At 42.5% G+C, this 22477-nt stretch overlaps 1 protein-coding gene across 1 annotated transcript; it reads left to right on the top strand.

Moving 5' to 3' along the window:
- Positions 1-1675: 1675 nt before the first annotated feature.
- Positions 1676-17810, top strand: MAP3K8 (mitogen-activated protein kinase kinase kinase 8). Its single transcript, XM_010287684.1, has 8 exons — positions 1676-1710; positions 2629-2989; positions 5727-5891; positions 7431-7692; positions 10475-10581; positions 14801-14953; positions 15583-15829; positions 17350-17810. The coding sequence occupies exons 1-8, from the start codon at positions 1676-1678 to the stop codon at positions 17481-17483; spliced, it is 1464 nt and encodes a 487-aa protein (XP_010285986.1). The 3' UTR covers positions 17484-17810.
- The last annotated feature ends 4667 nt before the right edge of the window (positions 17811-22477 follow it).

Below are 22477 nucleotides of genomic sequence, written 5' to 3'. Positions count from 1 at the left end.
GGGAAAAATGGAGGGTCTGCAGCTGTTCTGAAACACTAAAAGCACAGAACTGAGAATACGCAGGTTGTAGTCACTTTTTATTCAGGGCTTCTTGGGTAGTAGTGAAACTGTCAAGAATATTATTAGTATTGTGCTGTAGTTTAGGAACGTTTTGGGGAACAGAGCAGAGCTGGCATTTATGGAAAGCTGCATTTGGTCTAAACTCTACAGGTGCCTTATGCACAAAAACGTTATCAGAGAGTGAATTAGTTTAATCATGGTATGTACTTGTCTTTATCCACAAAAGACTAGAACATCTAGAGGCCCGTGTTTTTCTTCAGAAAGTCCCTAAGGGCTAGTTTCTAACTTTACCTGACTTTACACATGAGGTCTCTCAGTTCCTTTTATGACTGGACTGTTTCTTTTCTCTCCACCCCCACTAATTCAGCACCAAAAAAAAGCAATGAGTAAAAGTCCTGCTGTGGGGAGAAATAGCAATCTCCTTTATAATAAAGAGTAAACACTTTCCGGCTTTGTTAACAGCCTTTGGCTTGGGCATAGAACAGGTTAAAAAAACGCCCCTAGCATCTTTTAGTTCTTGTGGAGGTTGGAAAAACCTGACCTCTCTCAGCACCCTGGATACAAAGCCTGGGTGCTCTCCGCTCAAGCAGTACCGGTGACCACAAAGTTTCCTGCTCAGCTGCCCGAACACTAGTAGTGCCGTCAGGTTGACTTGAGGCTGGGTGAACTGGTGTAGAGTACTGGTGAAAGTCCCTGTGTCCATCTTGGGGGGGCATGGTGCTGCCCTGCTACTGTCACCCCAGGGATTTGAAAAGAAGCGTGTTGCACCACAGGCACTCCCCTTGCCTTTTCCTGCGCTGCATCTGCTGAGCTGTCCTGTCGTGCCTTTCGAATTCACAGCACGTGGTCTGGGTTTCTTAGCCAAGCCAGCCGCGTCATTTTACTCGGTTTTCTTCAACGTTAGAGCTGACGTAAATACTCCAACCCATGAGAAATATGTGCCACAAAGCTTCCACCTCCTTGCGGGGAGGGTAAGAAAGATAATGATCATAACCAGAAACTGTACCTGGGTAAACGGCATTGCTTCATGACCTCAGGGGACCGAGTCTGATGCTTGTCCTTGAGATAAATAGGTTGCGCTTCTTTTCTTTTTTTTTTTTAAAGTATCTTTTTGTCTGGTTGTTATCTTTTGCCCAAAATAGATGGTTGCAGTGGATTATGAAAAAGGGAAATGAGAGCTCTCTAAAATAGGACTTAACTCTACTCGATTCTGCTAGGGGAAAAGGAGATCCTTCTCTTCTTTGCTATTAGCAAGTGTGCGGTGGAGACAATAAAACTCAGGACCTAACCACGGAAAACTTATTTTTCACTACTAATTGGAAATCTGGATGATCATACAGTAGCTTGATTCTTTTTTGAGCTGTCATCTTTTTTTCTTTCTGCAAAAAAATTCCCCTGTTCTTGCAGCCTTGTGATTACTAGTTTTTCTTTCCGTGAAGCCTGTAAAGCAAATGATCATATGAGTATAAATCAGTCCTTCTGCTTGAGCTGGTCTGCCATGGCTTTGTTTTGCTTTTTTTAATAGACTGCTACAGAACGCTGTGAAATTATAATCGGCAGTAAACACGGGTTCAAGAAACATGATGACTTTAGGGATTATATTGAGACGTTTTTGATGGTTTTGTGTGATGCAACCAGGATAAATACAAGGTAAGTGCTCCTAGACATTTACACGTTGAAAACTATTTATGTAAGTAATTTAATGACTGACCATGCATATGTTTTTAACTTGAATGGAGTAACTCTCTCTGGCTTAAAGTAGGAGCCTGGGATGGGAAAGGACTTCTTGGGATGTCAAATCCAGTTTGTAGTAGTGAAAGTCTGCTTCAGCAAAATGGTCAAGATTTATCTTAAAAAGTTATTGCTAGGAATGGTGAGGTTAGAACAAACTGCTGGAGACTGCTTCAAAAGCTCATTGCTTTTATGATAGCTCCATTTCTGACTTTCTTCTCAAACTGATGCAAATTTCAGTTCAAGTCTAGTTCTGATCAGTTATTTGCAAAAAAGATGGGTTGTGTATCTCAGGTGGTGACTTGTGCTTTATGCAATGATACTAACAGGTGCTTATTACTAGTGGAATGATCTTGCTCCATGACCTTCTCCTTTCTGGACACATCACATAAATTGCTCATAAAAACTTGGGGATAAACTAATTGAGTACGTTTATATCTCGCTCTGTCATTCATTTCCAAGTAATTAATTTCTTCATTTGTATTGAGGGTGCTCCTTCATTTTTGCATATGCAGCAAAATATAACTAGTTTGTGCTTCCTTACTGTGCCAGTTCCTCTAATGAAAAGCTTTATCAAAGTAAATTCCAAGAATGAATGACAGGGGAGGTTCACTAATAGCTTCTAAATAAAATTTCACTAGCAAAGACTTTTTCTCCATTTCCTTTTCACATAGTCTACTAATTATGATTTTTCCTTATAATACAAATTAATAATTTTAAATCTAACTGTATAATGATGAGCTGTCTATCACCCTGATCACTTCTTTTCATTCTTACTTTGCTAAAACAAATTTAGGTGAAAAGTGTTTTCAGGTTTGTTTGTTTCTTTCTTTTCAGGAGTGGTTTTGCAAAGTGGACAGTAATGGAGTATATGAGCACGGGTAGTGATAGCAAAGAGGAGATTGACTTGTTGCTAGCTAATTTAAATATGTCTGACGTGATAGACATCATGGAAAACCTTTATCCAGGTGGAGACCTTGCAGTCTATGAAGACAGCTTAATTACAATGTGTGAAGAGGCAAATCAAAATGAAGAACGTGCAGAATCTTTACTGTTTTGTGAAAGGGAGGTTTCTTTGATGTCCTCTGTCAAATACGGGACTGTGGAAGACCTGCTTGCTTTTGCAAATCAGGTGTCTAACACTGCAAAACAATTTAAAGGATGCAGACAGCAAGAATCTGGAATCCTCTTGAATATGGTATGTCTCTCTCATTTTTAGTTGAAAATTAGTAGACCTTAGGAGTTAGAAGTTATTAATGAATCTAATCTGTTGTTCCCTGTGCAACCCTGGGACTGGAGGGGATCTCTGAGGTCATCAAGTCAAGCCCCTGCAGTCTTAGGCAGCTATGGAGAAAGGACTTTTGTTTGGAAAGATCCACTCTATGTTGCCTCTTGGTATCCTTGGAGATGAGAAAACATTGCCCAGTGTTGAATACAAACTTGAGACATGCAAGTAAAGGCAAAAGCCACAACTATGATGGCTTACAGGTTTGGGAGACAAGGTTTACCAGTGTCTTGTGTTCATGCAGTAGAAAGAGTTCATTACGCAAATAAAAGTCTAGGATCTATTTTGGTATAGTTACTGAATTCACTCTATCTGCACAATTAGTTAAAAGTAGTTATGTAAGGATCAGAAGCATATAGTATCAGCTGTGACTTTCAGAATTGCAATGTTATGTAATATCACACACTGTTAAATTCAAGTATAGATGCATTGTTTTGAGATGTGATCATTTTTTCTCTAAAATTATTTCTGTTCTACAAGAAACATCTGCAGATATTAGTGTCGTTGGACTTCTATGTAAAATCAGGTGTTCTAGAAACAGTCAGTTATGAAATGGAAGTTTTCTCATACATGTTTGTGCTGCTGCTTTATTTTCTTAAGGTGTTCTACATCTATCATCTTAAATATCTTGTATGTAATATGTTTTATATGTGAACATTGGTTGCTTGAAGCTTACCGCTTACTCAGGGGTGAAATAGCACAGAGTATTGCTTTATTCTGATTTGGAGGGAGCACTGCAGTATTGCAAAACAGTCACTTTTTAAACTTTGTAACACTGAAATGACACTTACTAATATTAAACGTTTCCTATACTTAGGACAGACACTGTTCCACATACTCGTGGTTGTTTTGCTTGCATATTATTTCTATAGATGCATACAATTGGTATGAACAAAGTACTATTAGGTGCACGTGGTCCCATTGAGCAACTGAGGATTGGAGGCAGGGCGTCACCTGTACATGCATTTCAGCAGGTGCATCTGCATTGTAAATATCTACAGCATTTTAGTTGGGATCAGGAGTGTTTCCAGTTGCCTGGTGACCTTCACTGACTGCGCTATGGCTTGTGTCACAAAGGGTCTTGGAGCGCACAAGCTGGATTTCTCTCAGTTGAAACTGAACTGAAAGATGCATTACAGCCACCAAACGAGCATTCACTCCACAGGACCAGGCTAGGAACTAGTCCTGAAAGCCTCCTGAAAATGTGAATAGTGTGGTGGTCTTTGCTCTCTTGCTCTGCAGATCCACTCCACTCAGTCTGTGTTACTTTCCAGGGTAGGTGTAACCCACGTGAATTAGCTAGTCTCAACCCCTTGAAATGCAGAAGCGAGCAGGTGAGATGTACAGATTGCTAGAGTCTTTACCATGGCTCTGGTAAGTAGAGGAGAGGCTCATTCTGCATATCCTTAAAAAAATACTTTTTATTAAAAAGACACCCCCCCAACAGTTAAGAACTTCTCCTCCCCAAACTTAAGAACTTCTAAGAATTAACTTATTTCATGTAGATACTACTCACAAATGACAGTTTTAGCAATCAAGAAGATACTTTCCTAACTGAAAAACATGAAGGTAATTAAAGCACAGAAAGATTATGTGCATTACATCTTAAGAAGAAATCTAAACTCAATAATCTTCCTAATATGCTGTTATCTTAAAAAGGGTAGCTGAAGAGCTAAGTATGTGAGACCATGTGAAAGATATGAAGTGATAAATATCCTTGATCTTCTTTTATGTGTCTTCAAGAATCTTGATAAAGTAGCAGTAAACAAGTTAATGATATTCCAGATACTGACAATACTGCATATCCCTGAATTAATTAGAAGTATATTCACAGGAAACATTACTAATTCTTTAGCTGAGAGAATATTAAAAGACTAAAGAAATAACGTCAAACCTCAAGCAGTACTCACATAGTTAGGAGTTTGGTCTCCCTCTGTCGTGTATGGAGGGAGGGAGCTGTTTCGGAGGAAGATTTAAAGCAAGATACTGACTTAGATGCTCTGAATCGCTTCCTTCTCACCTTGCTGATGGTATAGAGAACCAAAGCTCCCAACATTAGCCACCTAAAGCAGACAGTGTGACTCCTGCTCTTTTTTTTTTTTTTTTTTAACTACAATATAAAACTAGAAGGTGGCTGGTAAAATCATGGCAGATTTCTTTCACCTTTTACTAAGCAGCAGAAACTCTGATACAAGATGGAAAATTAAAATGTGTTCCCCTAGCAGTACGTGTGATATTAGGAAATGCTGAAACTCTTGCTCACGTTGTATAAGACGGCCTGTGAGTAACAGGTATGTGGCATAACAAGTTAGCAGATTACAGGAAGGACAAACATGTGCAGGTAAATCTAATAACAAGAGGTAGATAATTTCATTAACCCAGCTGCTGTTGTTGTTGTTTCAAGACGATTAATTGCAACTTACACTTTGTAAGTTAGTCACTGGAGAGAAACGTGGATGCCTGGGCTGTGAATGAAGGCCACACCTCACATGCTGTTCCCATTTGGTGTTTCTAAATAAAGACTGCTGGACAGATCACATGCATCATGTACATATATGAGCATTTTTTTCCACTACATGTATAAAATTAATTAGGATTGAAGCAGTTTTAACTCCACTGTGATTTTTTTTTTTTTCCCCAAACTTCACAGATCACACCCAAGAATGGGCGCTATCAAATTGACTCAGATGTGCTCCTGTTTCCGTGGAAGCTGACTTACAGGAACATTGGCTCTGATTTTATTCCTCGAGGAGCTTTTGGGAAGGTGTACTTAGCCCAAGATAGAGAAACCAAGAAACGAATGGCATGCAAGCTGGTATGTTAGTTCAGTAGTTTTAGCTCTGAGACAATATTGTATGACATAGTACACACAGTATATTTTCAAATATGTCTGCATCAGATTCCACTGTTAGGCTGATGATCATCTTGGTTTTGTTGGCCTACACAAGATAGGAAAAATGCACATTTTTAACTGTTAACTTCTTTTTTTTTTTTTTTTTTTTTTGCTCTGAGACTGCAAAAGGTTTTGCATTTTGAAAGTATCTGGAAGTATGTGTAACTGCCACATGGACTGTGATGGTAGGATAGAAGAATTTCAACTTGTCCTGCTGTACTCATGGTGGTAAAATATCAGCATGAGATCACGTCTCTGCTGATGGTGATAGCAAAATCTTGTTGCTGCAGATGGTTTTAGGATCGTGTCATTTAACTGGGGTCCTCAGAATTAAGTTTTTCTTACTCCAGTGCCGTTAATGTATTTGAGAGCTCAGCTTACATGCAGCTCTCATTGTGTTTGGGCACTGACACTGGGCTTAAGGTTGTGACATGTCTCAAGAAAACTGCTGAGCACCCCCCTATTTTTATGCAAACCAACATTTTCTTTCAACTTTACCTTTCAACATACTATTCTGAATTGAGCAGTAAATATTTAGGGCCAGTAGAAGCTCAGCTGGGATATTGCTCTATATACCCCAGCTCATGAATAAGTACCTGTATTACTTCTGTGTGTGAAAGAGTTGGGAAGGCAGGTGTATGTCCTTCCCTTGAAGCCAGTGCATCCACATGGGGACAGATTTCATTTGCTGCTCCTGCATATAACCCACTGCAGAATTCAAGCATCCTAATGTTTCTGAAATACAAACAGTATTTCTCATTGCAATAAAAAATATTAGCCTCTTATTTGGTTCACAGCCACAAGTCTGAGGGAAGGTGAATAAAAAGAGCAGTAGTGGCCTTTCCTTGTGTAAGCAAACACTGCTTTTATTGTCTTAGCACAATTTTAAAAAATCTTAGCACTTTTTAAAGAAATATAGTGCTGCCAGGTGCTCTTTTCAAAGCAGTTTTGATTTCTTGTAAGCCACAAAACAGCGCTGATAAGGACTGAACCGAGGTCAGTAATGATCCTGAGCATGGCTGGTCTGTAGACGGTGCTGAGCTCTGCAAGCACTGATCCACGAGTCAGACAGGTGTATCTTTCTGGTAGAGCAGATGAGACAGCACAAAGCTAATGGAAAAAGCAGTGGGATTTTCATCTCGTTCACCAGGAAGTTTGCATAGAGCTTTTGCGTAACCACTGGATTTTGACGGGAATAACTCTTGCTACACTGTTTTTTCTGGAAGATTGCACTTCTTATTTGGGCATGATTCCAAAATCTCTCTCAACTTTAAACAGGATGTATCTCAACTATAAAGGAAGAACAAGTCACAGGATCAGAATAAAGCTTCGTATTTTAACAAGGGGATAGGATTGCTTTGCTTCCTTCTTCCATTTTAGTCTGTAACTAATATAACTAGTGTTAGTACAGATAACTTGGTTTTTGAGCTGCTTTTCTGTGGTTTTGTTTCAATGTTTTAGGTCCCAGTGGAACAGTTCAAACCATCGGATGTTGAAATACAGGCATGTTTCCGTCATGAAAACATTGCTGAATTATACGGTGCTATTTTGTGGGACGAGACGATCCATCTCTTTATGGAAGCTGGAGAGGGAGGATCTGTCATGGAAAAGCTGGAGAGTTGTGGTCCTATGAGAGAGTTTGAAATAATTTGGGTGACAAAGCATATTCTGAAAGGACTTGACTTTCTTCACTCCAAGAGGATTATCCACCATGATATCAAACGTATGTGTGTATGATTCCTTGGGGTGCTTTCTGGTCCAAGCCGGGCTGGGGCTCCAGTGGAGAGCCTGGGACTGAGCTGGGGCACGTAGGCTCGCACCTCTGGGAGTGAGGGATGGATAATGCTCAAAAAATGACAAAGTCAGGTTCTGGAGATAATCATTATTTATACTATTTATTAATTCACTTCAGCAGAGAGGATGATTCGAAAGTCATAGTTCCTTTGCCTTTCTTGAGCAACTTAATTTAGAATAAAAATGTAAAGACACTGAGTGAAATTATCAGTCTGTTTTAAGCCAGAAGCTTCCCTCTTTCCATGTAAATTCCTCGTGAGTGCTTCCATGCCCACCTTCCACTTGCGCTTTCTTTTAGGTTTTATGTTTCTGCATGGCTGTTCCTCAGTTTGAGACACTTTGGAACTAAATACATAATTTGTAATTGGGTTTTTTCTTTCAACAATTACTGAAATTTTTAGTATATATTTGCTTTTAAGAAGCTCAGGGTAGTAACATGTATAAATAATCAAAACGTATTGATAGTAAATGTAAATTAAATACATTAATATTAAATTGCCTTATATTTTAATTTTAATGCATTACCTTTAATATGAAATACTGTTTCTCTCGGCACCACCTCCCCCCACAGACAGATAAATTCTGCCTTTCTAGTAACAGTGCTTCTAACGAAGATGTATCTCTTCTGTGAGTTAGTTTTTGTTAAACTTGAGGGTTTAAAATAGAAATATCCAAACTGAAGTGTTACAATAAATAGTTGACAGAAGAGAATTATCAGGAGTCGCTAAATTTTTATCTCGGTTTTGCAATTTCTTTTAGTTAATGTGGGTCAGTACTTTACATGTAAGACTTTGGGATTCTGACAACTGTAAAACTGCTTAATCATTCCCTTAGTTGTACTTTCTTGCTTGTAGTAAGAGTCTTTCGTATGGGTTTATGTAATTGGCAGTCACAATGACATTAATTAACAGGTTTAAAAATGAAACCAGCCAAAACCCAACCCACTACATCTAGATAGAGGACAGGAGAACCGGCCTGTTGTGAATGTGGTGGGTGTGAGTGCTTTTCGCTTTTTCATCGAATCATTATGGTTGGAAAAGACCTTTAAGATCATCAAGTCCAACCATCAACGCAACACCACCATGCCCACTAAATGTTTTAGTTTAAAACTTAGTTTAGTTTAAACTTTATCAACTTTTTCCAGCCTTTTTCTGCGTTACTGGATGCAGGGCAGGAACCGAGGCGGAAGCCGCCTGGGGCTGATGGCCGCCAGGCCTGGAGGCGCCTGGGCACAAGCCCCGGCCACGCTCCTGCCTACAGGGAGCTTTTTTGTCTGAGGAGGTGAGCTGGGGAACGCAGGCCCTTAATGGCAGCCGTGCCCACCACCTGGAGAGGCGGCCTCCGCTCGAGGGAGCCGAGCTGCGTGTTCTCACTCGCCAGGCAGAATCGATAGGAAAGGCTGTTTCCCAAACGTGTCTGATTTCCGCCTCACTGCATGGCTTGGAGGTGGGGGTTTCACTGAGAGAAAGACTGCCCTGAGCCAGGAAGGGGCAGAGGACTTTCTGCTGGCTCTTAGGAGCAGTTCAGTGCTGCCACTCGTTTTAAGCCCCGGCTGGAAGGCGGTGAAATCGTACAGCTGTTTGCTGGGGGGAACTTCAGTGCAGAACCAGCCAAAGCTGCGGCTGGGCACAGTCCCAAACAGGCAGCAGAGCCTGCTGTGCCATGGCAGCGTGGCCCTCTGCACCATCCTTCATGTGGCGTTTCAAATCCATATCTTCAAAGCTATCCCTGAAAGTACAAATTTATTTACCTAGCTTTGTAGCACTGGTAAGGAGGCAGCCATGTGAAGGCTTGCTTCAGGAATCGGTAGTGCTGAAATCAAGCTTGCCCGCTGGATGGTCATGGTGGGCACTGTCAAGATGGAAAATGACCCACGGTTTCCTCCGGGAAAAAATGCATTTCTGTTGTGTAACTCGGAGACTTCATTTGTCCACGTCTTGAAAGAGCACACAAGAATTTCTCAAGGCTTACACAGAGCACTACCTTCATAAATATTTGATCAGAAATACAACTGCAAAGAAAGCCTCTGAGTACAAAGTTGCGCCTTAGGCAGTTTTATGAAGGAAAGTGAATTGAGTTCCTAGGTAGTGCTGCAGTTCGGTGGGAGTTTGGAACGCTCCGTCTTTTGTTACTTTTGCAGCCATAGTCTGTCCTCTGTCATCACGTTGAGCCGCGCTCGCTGACTGGTGCAGGAGACTGGTGTGGCTGCTGTGGAGGGGCCTTGGTTACTCTCTACTTCTTGTCTTCGTTTAAATCATTAGTGTAGAGAAACCTCATGGTGACCCACAGCGATGTTGTTTATATACAGACCTGCACAGCATACTCTCCACCTTGGAGACGATGAAACATCTCCAGAGCAAGCCTTGCTGTGCTGAGGTGCCTACCAGTCTTCTACCTTCCTCGCTTGCCCTCAGCCATTTTCCCTCTCTCTTTTTTTTTTTTATTTTTTTTTTTTTTAAACCTAGGAAAATGACCAAATGTTGACTCTTCCTTTACATAAACCAGTCCAGTTTGATTTTTAAGGTATGATTTAAAATTGGACCCAATCACTACCAGACCTGTTTTGGCTAGGAAAAGGACTGTGTCAGCTATAGAGACTGGTTGAGCTAATCTCCCTTTTCATGCTAACATCCAAATGAAACAGGCATGTTGTAAAATAAATGCCCAGCATGCTAGAAACTTAAATGTTGTCATTTTTGTTTTTCTTTTAGCAAGCAACATTGTCTTTATGTCAACTAAGGCAGTTTTGGTGGATTTTGGCCTAAGTGTTCAGATGACTGAAGACATTTACTATCCCAAAGACCTTCGAGGAACAGAGGTAAGACGCTGGAGGGACAGAAGCCCTTATGTTGTATTAGTCCCATGGTTGTGATGCTTAGGCTCAAATTTGGAGCTTGAGGGTAGAAGTTTGGGCAAAAGAGTTTTATAATAACTTATCAAAAAGTTACAAACAAACATTAATATAATCTCAATTATATTTTTATTTTCAACTTGCTGAATGGAGAATCAGGTGTTACGCTTTGGAAGCCATGTCACGTTCTCTGCAGTCCCATTTGTTGGTGATTATTAAGTCTGAAGTCAAAGAGAAATTGGGGTTCACTGAAGTCAAAGGAACAGTACTCTGAGGAGGTTTGTTTGCAGTGGATCAGCTGCTGGTGAAAGACACTTCAGACAGGAATTTATTCTTTGCTCTAGCAAAGATTTCTTCTGAGATACCAGCTATGGACTGGGGTGACCTGCTCAACAGAGTAGTTTGACTCCTCCTTTGAAACCACAGAAATTACAGACCTCTGGGTTTCATCCCTTAGCATTTCTAAGCTCTGTTCCCCATCTACATGTAACCCTCTTGTTGTTTGGGGGTTATGTGTGGCACAGTTAATGACTGTCCAGTAAACTTGCTTTGGCATTACAGTGATGGATGTGGGGGCCTTTTAAATGTTCTCAGTGATTTTGACTCTGAAGGTGCACAGAGGTCCTGTGCAGCACTTGGGCTACATTCATGCCAAAGTGTTTCCAGGGCTGGAGCTTTAGCAAACAACCAAGCAGTAACAATTAGCTTGGATAGCTGCTGCAAATGTGACTTTGCATGCTCTCTGTTGCCAGAGGAGGTTGTTTGCAGGAAACGCTTCAGCTGAAATGTTGGCACTTAACATTTTGATAGTCTTCCACATCATAGGCACATGTTCAGAGGAGATACTTGTAAAACTTAACAAAAAGCATTTCACTCCTTGGAATGAGTTGGAACCAAGGGTTCACAGAATGTCAAGCTTTGGTGTTTGTTTTTTTTTTTGCCAAGTTATTTGGGAAAATACTTGAACATTTGTTTTCACTGTCTTTCTAGCCAGAGGATTTAGGACCTTAAAATGCTTGTTGTAATGGAAGCAACACACTTTCTGGCATTTAATGTACATGCTTTGTGGTTTTTTTTATTTTGGTTTGGTTTGGGGTTTTTTGTTTGTTTAAGGACGTTTTGTGTGGTGTTAATGAGAGTAAAAAAAATGGTGGGAATGAGTTGGAAGCCCTGGTAGGGTATTTCCCAAGGATGGAGATGTGTGTAAACAGGAAATTTCTGAGTTTGTGGAGTGGACTGGTGATGATCTGCTTCTGGCTGTTGGAGGACAGGCCAAGTTCATGGTGGTAAGAACAACTGTGAAAAACACTTAATTCTTCATTTAGTAGGAAAAAAAAACTATTATCAACTATTGAGCACCTGCAGTCATGTCCGCAGAAAGTGGACAATCCCCACAACCCTGAACACATTGCTTAGCATTTGCTGTCTCAGGGGAGAGGTAGCCAGTCCTGAGAATCAGCAATCCTGCTGTTCTGCTGCAGCGTCACAGGCCACAGGCTGCAGAGAGAGCGCTGGGAAAGGAGATTTTCAAAGACACAGGAACATCATGAATACTAGTCTATAGGCTTTTCTGCTCACAGTCTTCCTCCTAGGCATCTTCCGCTCCACAGTGCCTGTGTGCAGCCTTGTGGGGTGCCTAATCCAGTCACATACAGATGCTCTCTGTAGTCTTTGATAGCACTGGCTTTCTTGATTTTTTTCAAAGTAAGATCTTGACTCCGCAAAGTCCTCCTGAGTTTTGCACCCTCTATTTATGCAGCTTTAAGAAGTGGTGCAGTTGTCCAGGAGTGCTGTTTCTGCACATAGTTGTGCAACCCCTTGTTAGGGCTTTATCACTGCTGTGCAGCATCATGCCTGTGAACTGGCTGGTTTCTCTTACGTCTGGTATTGGCAGGAACTCATGTCCACGAAGGAAGTGGCAGCTGGAGTTATGTCCCTCCTGTGCATGTTCTCCTCTGGGGGTTTAGGATTTTTATTTGCTTCTGTAGCACAGGCAGTCTGAATGTAGTGAGTCGTCTTTGTGTTTATGAAAATGAGTATTTGCAATTCTGGGTAGAATGATTGAAAGACAGTTAAATTTTGTTTAGTTGGTGTACCATGAAAAACCTGGGTTTTCTGAACGGTGTGTGTACAACGCATAGAGCACAACATACCATGCTTGTGATGAAACTGCTTTGCAGGAAATGCTTTTTCTAGGCATTTGCTACATTTTCTGTTATGCTTCTGTCTCTTGGTTAAAATAGGTAAGCTTCAGTTACAACCACTTGAGAGGAGGAGAAAGTTGTCTGCTAAGGTTTACTGAATGTGGAAGGTGTGATTCATTTGCAGGGATACTAAACTAAAACTAGCACAGCATGAAGACAAGGGCTGGTTTTTAGCTGGGTTGTGTCTCTGGTCTGACTGGCAGACAAGTGCCAGCCCAGCAGTAGGAAGGAGTGAGAACAGGAAGGTATCCCGGGCTTGGGCTGCGTACTTTGGTGACAACAGAGTCTTCAGCCAGTCTAAATCAGTCTGAAATCACAGCTTTGGTGCACATCTCGCTTTTGCTTTTTGTCCCTGTGCAATCAAGGTGCATCTTGACCATTTTCACGCTTTGACTATAACTGCAGACAGGTTCTTGTTCCAGTGTCCTTTTTTCCTCAAGAAGGCAGCTGCTTTTTGTTTATATAGATTTCACTCAAATTGCACTGTATTTGCTAATGACTTTTTTTACAAAAGTAGAAATTCTGTTTTTTGCTCCTTATGCGACTTAAAGGTAGTGCATGCAGACACACTTAACTCTGTCTGAGCCCTGAGGAAAGCAATGGATATGAGTAAGTAGCAGCTGTAGGTGCGTGCTGAACCTTTGCACATGCTTCTGATCTGAAGCTCTGTTTGCAGATACGGTATGTGATTTACTGGGAATTATTCCTTGGAATTTGCGTGAGTCCTATAGCCGTTCTCAGTCTGCGGTAATAAGTAGTCAAACCATGCGGTGATGACTTAACTTCCTGCTCTTATGTCAGTTAATGGGTTTTAATGTGATTCTTTTTGGCAGGATGACTTGCTCTAATTAAAGTTCTGTTTGGCTCCTTTAGAGGGAAATTGGGTGAGGGAAAAGTAGAAACCAGAAGCAAATAGGGCGGCTTGCTAACCTAGCGTGTCGTGGGCTGTGCCCACGTTGTGTTGAAACCAAGTCCCTTGTCCAGTGGCAGTGGCAGAGCTGCGCGGGCAGCTCCTGCCAGCCGCAGGGTGTGCCTCCTGCATCCTGCCTGTCCGGTTCTCCTCCAGCTGCGCTCCAAGCTGCCTGGAGCTGGCAGGAGCTTCCCACCAGATCCCTCTTCAGGATCTTGACAAAACCAAACATTTCAGTGAAATGTTTGGATGGAAACTGTATTTTGCTTTAGAGAAGGTTAGAATTGTTTGGTTTTAAAAAAAGGATGGAAGAGGGATGCTTGCCTTAATAGCTGCTCTGGGGGTAATCTGGTGGAAAGGGCATGCAGCAGGACTTAAGAGACCTGACTTTTAATTTACGAATTGCCTTAGACCTGGCTTGTTCTTCACCATCCCATTTCTTAGGATAATGCCCCAACATGCAGGTTATTGGGTAAGGTGGGGAGAGGAGAAGGGTAAGGAAGACAGGAGGGTGTATATCTCACAGTTCTGACCAGAAGAGTTGTGCAGTATCCAGTGTAACAGGGATTTGAAGGGTGGACTCCTACCCCCAGTTGGGTGGCTAGCAGCGGGGGCCACCCTCTCCCTTTAGGCTAGTGCATGCCCATGTTGTTCAAGCAGAATGGAGCAGTACCAGCAGTCTCCCACAAAACAAATTGGCAATTCAGGCACATCCTTTTGCTGTGGAGGGTTGAGGTTCCTGCTAACCAGCTGAACAAAGCAGAGCCATGGCTTGAACCTCAGCCTTTCAAGGCTCAGCTAAGTGCCATAGCCACTGAGCTGTGGCCTGGCTGGGGCGGACAAACCTGGAATGAGTTTGTCCAGGTGCCAGACCAGAAAATCTCTGTGCTTGTGGCAGTGTGCAGAGCAGGAAAAAATCTTATTCCCCGGATGATGTTTGGTCTTTAATGCTGCAGGTAGTAGTTGGATGCATCCCTTCAGAGAGGGGTTTCCCAGATCACAACATGTCACGATTTGTCTTTGCTTGTTTTTTTCCACTATTGATTAATCTTTTTTTGACTATTCTTCACAGATTTACATGAGCCCTGAAGTTATCCTCTGCAGAGGCCACACAACAAAAGCAGACATCTACAGCATGGGAGCTACTATTATTCATATGCAAACCGGCATCCCACCCTGGGTGAACAGATATCCTCGTTCTGCATATCCATCCTACCTCTATATTGTAAGTGTCCTTAGCAAAGCTGTAGCTCAGTTTCAGTTGAAGGGTTTCCTGTAGTCTTGTTGGGAAAGCTCCAGTCATATAAAAACTATCAAAATATTTGTCAGAGAGATGATATCATCCTTTTTCCTTCGGGGGAGGAAGGGAAGAAGTAGGTTTTGATCATTTAGGGGAAGACAGAGGCTGAGCTAGAGTCATGTCTGTGGTTTGTGTTACAATTTACAGGCCTTGGATTTACTGCAAGGACAGGGTTAGAAAAACATGGAACTTGATTGAAACAAGCCAATCTTTGTTCTACCTGTCTGTTTTGCTTAGAAGTTGCAGATAAAAACTGGAGCCTGGCAAATATGATTCTCTGGTTCTTCCAGTGTGGTACAGAAATCTGGGGAATTTGCATTGCACCGGATTTTAGGCTTGCTTGGAGTTGCTTTGAGTTTTTAAATTAATGATAAAATCTAGTTTTAAAAAGGTGGATTTTGTGCAGTTATATGTTCTGTTCTAATTGATCAGCCCAGCTTAGGCAGATGACGCGTTTTAAGTGGGGAATTCCCAGACCACTCGTGGTTATCTGTGACTTCCTCTTCCATTGTTTGTGGAATAACTGTTTCAATGGTCTTTTTTTGTTCCAACAGATACACAAGCAAGCTCCCCCCTTGGAGGACATTGCTGAGGACTGCAGCACTTCCATGAGAGAGTTGCTAGAAGCAGCTCTAGAAAGGAATCCTAATCATAGGTTGTCTGCAGCAGACTTACTGAAACACGAAGCCTTACACCCACCCCCAGAAGAGCAGCCACGGTGCCAGAGTCTGGACTCGGCATTGTTTGAAAGGAAAAGACTACTTGCAAGAAAGGAGCTGCAGCTGCCAGAAAACATTACGGGTAATGATATCAGGCTTACTTCTCTTGCACTTTGTAGATTTTACTTTGTGTCAAAACTTGATTTGAGTGAATGTTTAGAAACGAACGAAACTCAAAAAGCTTCTGGAAAGAGACCAGTAAAAATCCTAATCAGATGAGATCAGACCCAGAGCTCATTAAGTGTTATGTAAAACGCCTATTGACTGTAACAGGGGAAGAACTTAGCCTGAATTCTGCAGCTCCGGAAGGGCTGGCTCATGAAAAAGCCCTGGAAGTCATTCAGGACACTTCATGAAGTATAGGTTGCTGTCCCAAATTGCCTTAATTTGCCACAGTACTAGAGATGTTTTATTGATACTAGCCATTTGTTAACAATCACAAAAAAAAAAGTCCAACAACAATCACCACCACCAAATCCAACACTTTTTGCTTCCTTAAGGAAAAAGACACACACAAAACCATAACTGTAATGTTGCTGAGTGTCAGCAGTACAAGCCCTTTGTTTTAAAAACAAAAATGATTGTACAATAGAACACAGTTCCCTTTGTGATTAATAAGTGCTTTATGAAGGATAATACTCAAACCAGTTAGGAAACTTGGTGTGTTTTCAGATAATATCAAGCCCAAGGTAGATTTAGTGCCAGCAACCTGCTAACAGACTTCAAAATGCTTTTTTTCTAAAATATGTTAGGAGAGTCTTGACAAAAGGCATTCAAAAACTCACCCCAGACAAGTGGTTTATTTGATTGTGATAAGTATTTGAAAAGGTATCTATGCAAAGTTTTGGGTGCTGTAATGCATATTGTTGCAATGAATCCACTCAACATTTAAATCAATCACAGCCTTTGCATATAGAATGGCATTGCTCCTTCCGGATTTTGCCTTGTGGGTGCGTAATCCTTTGACCGGCTCAGGCCATCTGAATGAATTCTTTTGAAGATGAAAAAATATTTGACCATTACACTGGAACTTTAGTTTAAGTGCTTGAGATTCCAGGACGCTCATTATACAAATATTTGGGGAGTTCTAATGTTGCAAACCAGCTCTGGTTTCTTCAGACCTTGATTGAAAAGAAAAAAAGAAACAAAAATCTGAGACTGATGGTCTTATATTTGCCCTGTATTGTCACATCCAGTGATACACAGAGAATGTCATGTTTAGATGAAAATTCCCCTGTAATGAAGGGGAATTCTCAGCTGGCAGAAAGTTAGCACGTTTTTTTTCTTGCACCCAGGATGAGGAAGCTCTGCCTAGCTGTCCCAGCTGATGCAGGGTTTTTTTTTAAATAGCTGAACACGCTTGCTGTTTTCAGTAGCAAACTGCTTACCTTTCTTTGTCCTAGAGTTGTAGGTTGACTTGTTATCTTTTACCTTACTTGATATAAGGTTTATGCTATATTGTCCTTAAAAATGAAGCTTTCTAAACCACAGATAAATAAAAGCAAATGTTAGGCCAATTATTCCAGTAATGTCTACAACCATGAAACTGAACTAATGTAGCTATTTGTGCAGTAATGACATGCTTTGCTCTTTCCTTTCTAGACTCCTCATTGTGTACCGGGAGCATGGAAGAGTCAGACCTGCTGAAGAGGCAAAGATCACTCTACATAGATCTTGGAGCTCTAGCTGGTTACTTCAATATTGTTAGGGGACCACCAGCCTTAGAATATGACTGACTCAGTAACATTTTATGTCGGCAGGTCAGAAATGGACCTCTACCTCTTAACACTTGATTTTAAGACTTGATTTTCACATTTGTACATAAAAATATTGCCATTGTAGGCTGTCAAATGTGAATAGTGTCTAATTGCACAGATGATTAAGCTAATCCCTTTGGGGCTCTGATAAGCTGATCCCAAGCAACAATATTTGTGCATCTGCTGGTTGACCAACAAGAAGATGGCAAAAAGAACACTGCTGGGAATGTCTTAATCTGGTATCTCTTCCTGTGCTGGGCCTTGCACTTTTATGAAACTTATAATATATGCTTGCAAATACTGCCATGAAAAAAATAATAATAATTGAGCATGTGGGCTGAAAGATTCAGCCTCTCTGAGCTGTCCTTAGAGAAAACCTTCCAAAAAAGTAAGTATTCCTTGATTTAACCAGTCAAAGACTGGCTCAGTCTTGTTCTATCTTGGAGACTTGGCCAGTCTCTGGTCATTCTTAATGGAAATCAGGGCCTCCCTTAAGCTGAGCTAGTTTCTATGAGCTATCTCTGGAGCCAAAGCATCACTTGGTTACAGATGTCTTTTAACTTTGCATCTTCCCTGGGCTGTCAGTGCTAAGCAGGGTGCTCTCCCAGTTCTCTGTGGATGGAGCAAATCCTTCACTGCTATATCGGTTAGCTTGGGGAATAGCACAGCAAGCTGGCCCTGACAAAGCACGACAGTGACTCCACCTGCTTCCTATGTTACAGCTACTGCAAGGATATCTTGGGTAGTTTTCAAGGGTAGATCAAATGTTACTCCCTATTGGTAACAGTGGACAGGTTCCAGACTCTTGCTTTTTAATACTTTAAAATAGTACACGTGTATAATTGCCGTGAGGGCTATGGTTTGGAAAGAATGTCATTAGTGACAAGCTGTGTTTATGTTCCTATGGAAATGGAATTATATTGTTCTTGCTGTGCCTCACACATTTGAAACATGATGTTTTGGATGATAGTAAAACTATGTAAACTGCATAGTTCTGTACATCCCATGGGATGAGAACGTAAACTTTTATAAAACTCTCTTTGATGCTTAATATGACTCTTTATAAGCATTTGTGTTAAAATGGCATACTGTGTATGTTGTACACTGAATCTTTCTGAAGCACAGTCTCTTTTTCATATGTCTATTATTTAATGCTGCTCCTATCTAACACATGATCTTAAACAGATGATTTCTAGTTTGATACTGATATGGTCAAATGAATAAATCCAGCTCAGTGCCTTGAGATGTGGTCACTCTGTTCTTTCCATCTTTGAAAACAGTGTGGGGCTGTGACCATATTTGGGTCAACCTCCCCTACTGTGGCCCAGGTACACTACATGCATTGTTCCACGTACAGGGGAGTTGGGTGACTGTTGATGGATTTTTGGATTGTGGTAACAGATGATGAGTGTTTCTGATCAAATCTCATTCTGAGACACCAACACTCCTGGACTGCCTGGATGCTGCACAGCGGTTGTGTACAACATGCAGCACTTCAGTCCTGATGTTAATTACTGAAAAAAATCCTGCTGGGAATAACCCACCTGCTCCAGTACTTTGTGCAAAATCTCTAGATCACTAGCTGCTTTGAGGAGAGATGTGTAGGGGAGCCCTCTTCATATTTATACTGTCTGTAGTTATCAGGATATTTGGGGATCAGACTTTCAGTGTAGCTGACGTAAAGAAAACATCACCTAATGGTTTAGATGCTCACCTTTGCCTTGAGAGACCTGGATTCAATTTTCTGATCTTTTGCTGATGGTTTTTGATCTTTAATGAGATTCACAGAATTAAGTAGGAAGCTGGTTTTCAGGTATAACTGGAGGTGGGTTTAAAATCTCTTCCCCAGTTTCCCTTCTATAAAATTAAGGTGTTTATCCCCACCAAATAGTGGCTAGATGCTATACAAATGCTTATCAAGTGCCTAGATACTTCAACAATGAGATCCATGTTGGAATTACAGCCTGTTAGGCGGCTTTTACCATCACTTGAAAAATGTTGCACTGATTTTTCTGTGTTTTTTTCTTTAATGCCATCTTCCTCTTGCCCACCCAGTTAAATGATTTAGCATGGACATTTGCATATGGGAACAGGCTCACTGTTTAATATCTGTTCTTAGTATATGGCTGTTATATATCTATATATGCTAATCAAGTAATAAGTGACCAGGTTATCTAAAATAATTACAGTTTATGTATTGCCACTTATGTATTATCACTTATAGGTGATAAGGATTGGCTGAATGAATGAACCAATAGCTCTTTATAGGCACATCCACAGGTCTAAGGAGTGTGAGGCTTCATGATAAATATATTTCAGAGGACTGGTACACAATCAACAAGTAGGTGTTCAGGTACACTGAACCCCAAGCATTGCTACCAGCTCTGTGAGCTTTCTAATAGCTGAGGACTATTTTTCAGGTGAGCCTCAGGCTGCAGCTAAGCAGGGATTTCTCTCTGGAGCAATACATCATATCCGAGGCGTATTGCATCCCTCAAGCGTATCCCACAGTGGTTGGTCACGGCTTTGTGTAAGTTCATCTGTTTGTGCCACCGCCTAGGGAATGAGGTCAAGGAAATGAACTGGGTTAGAAATAACCTCAGGGGGGAGAAATTGTTTCTCTAATCTGGTTGCCTGAGCAGCTCTGTACTTAGAGCAAACAAGGCTGGAGGTGAGGTGGGAGGGAATGAAAAGGGATGGTGGGAAAACCCTGCCAGCACAAGCCCCAGGGGGATGGCTGGTCTGCACTGACCTGTGGGATTTTGCAAACCGTTTGCCTCTGTGTTGATATCTGGTGTGTAGTTTCGTTTTCTCTTGGGGGAATACCAAGACTCATACTAACTGCAAAGGGAAATGGAAGCCTGTGGAGAAACTCACTGCTCGCAGTAACTGGTGAAATCAGGGAGCTGGAGGTGCCTTTTCTCCTCCTGGGATCAGCAGGTTTCTTGTCCTCAGATCAGCCTGTGACCCTGAGACTGTGCCCACCACCGTGCTCCTCTGCAGGGCTTCCTGGTGTGAGCAGACTACAGCAGGTTTGGAGATCGTTGGAAGCCATGCTGAGCTCCCCACTCTGTTCAGGAAGGAAGATCAGGTTTAGGTCATGCCTTTGAAACAACATGGGGAGAGAGAGAGAAGTCAAAGTCCCTTTTTCCCTCATTTTCTTGTAGCTGCTGCTGCTTTACAGCCCTGCCCCCTCCTGTCTCCCATGCTTCCTGCAAGTGAGAGGGTTTAGCTCCCTGCCTGCTTTCTGCAAGGTTCTTAACTGCTCCTAAATTCAGGCCCTTGTTTTTCTTATCCTGCAAAAATGTCAGTGGACAGAAAAGACTGGGAGGAGCAACTGGAAAAAGTAGAAATAAGGGTTTTCTTGCCTGGAGATTAAAGGAGCTTCTCTATTAACCCAAATGGAAGTTTGAGAGAAGCTGCAGCAGAAGTACAGAGCAGTTTGGCGGTGGTGGTGAGGATGGGGAGCGAGGCCTTTGGCCAAGCGCTAGTCCCCCTTTGTTGGGATCTTGGGTGAAACGGTGTGTTGCTCTTCTGGCTAAATGGCAGAAGCAAAGAGGCAGCTGGGGAAGGCACATTGGAGGTGTGAGCCCTGCAGCACCTGGGAAGACCAAACAGGTCGGTTGGGAAGGGCTGGGTTGTAGGGAGCCGCACGCTGCTGTGCGTGGATGGCTGGAAACGGCTTCGCTTGGGGCTGTACAAGCTGCTTCCAAGGCAGGCTCAGATATCAGAGGCGAGGACTTTGCTTCCTACACCTTGCTTTGCATCCCATGCCCAGGGAGGAAAGACTTCGCGAATTACCACTAAACGAGCAGCAGAACACTATTTGGAGCCTGAGCATCCTTTTCTTTCCCTTGCAGGAAATGCCCAGCAAGGTCCATTTCTAAAACTGGCACCATCCAAAGCTAATCATTTGGGCAAAGGGGAAACAAGTCCTTTATAAATGGTGTGTGCTGGCCAAACTCGGCAACACCCAAAAAAATCCAGCCGGACCTTGGGAGTGGCTCATTATGGTCCCATGGGCACACTCGTGCTGCTTCAGGCTGGCCACCAGAAATAGCTCTGCTGACTGATACCGGGGCACGGTGACTCACCGGGGAGGAGGCGAGCTGCACGACAGCCACGAGCCTTTGCTCACCCTGCGCCCCATGCCTCCCGTGCGAGGCAGCACCACGCACCACCTGAGCAGTGCGGTGGCATGGGCCCAGGTCATAGGATCATAGACTCTTTGGGTTGGAAGGGACCTCTGAAGGTCATCTAGCCCAACCCCACTGCAGTGAGCAGGGACATCTTCAACTAGACCACGGTTGCTCAGAGCCCCATCCAACCTGACCCCTGGAATATTTCTAGGGATGGGGCATCTCCCAGCTCTCTTGGCAACTTGTGCCAGGGTTTCACCACCCTCATTGTCAAAAATTTCTTAGATTCAGTCTGAATCTGCCTTCTTTTAGTTTAAAACTGTTACCCCTTGTCCTATCGCAACAGAGCCTGCTAAAAAGTCTGTCCCCATCTTTCATATAAGCGCCCTTTAAGTACTGGAAGGCTGCCATAAGGTCTCCCCGGAGCCTTCTCTTCTCCAGGCTGGACAACCCCAACTCTCTCAGCCTGTCCTCAATCAGAGAGGTGTTGCATCCCTCTGGTCATCTTTGTGGCCCTCCTCTGGACCCTCTCCAACAGGTCCATGTCTTTCCTCTGCTGAGGGCTCCAGAGCAGGACTCCAGGTGGGGTCTCACCAGAGTGGAGCAGAGGGGCAGAATCACCTCCCTTGACCTGCTGGCCATGCTGCTCTGGGTGCAGCCCAGGATACGATTGTCACACACAATCCTGTCCCAGGATACGATTGTCACACACTGAAGCGGCATGCAGCCAAAGAAGGGTGAGGGATAGGAATGAAGACAGAGGCTGGGAGAGACTTGGTAAGGTGTATGAGGAGCCCAAGAGGAAGGGGCAGCAGGAAGGTGTCCATCAAACCT

The sequence above is a fragment of the Phaethon lepturus genome, unplaced genomic scaffold (genome assembly GCF_000687285.1).
Source record: "Phaethon lepturus isolate BGI_N335 unplaced genomic scaffold, ASM68728v1 scaffold13215, whole genome shotgun sequence".
Lineage (NCBI taxonomy): Eukaryota > Metazoa > Chordata > Aves > Phaethontiformes > Phaethontidae > Phaethon > Phaethon lepturus.
This window is presented reverse-complemented; position numbering and strand designations above follow the sequence as displayed.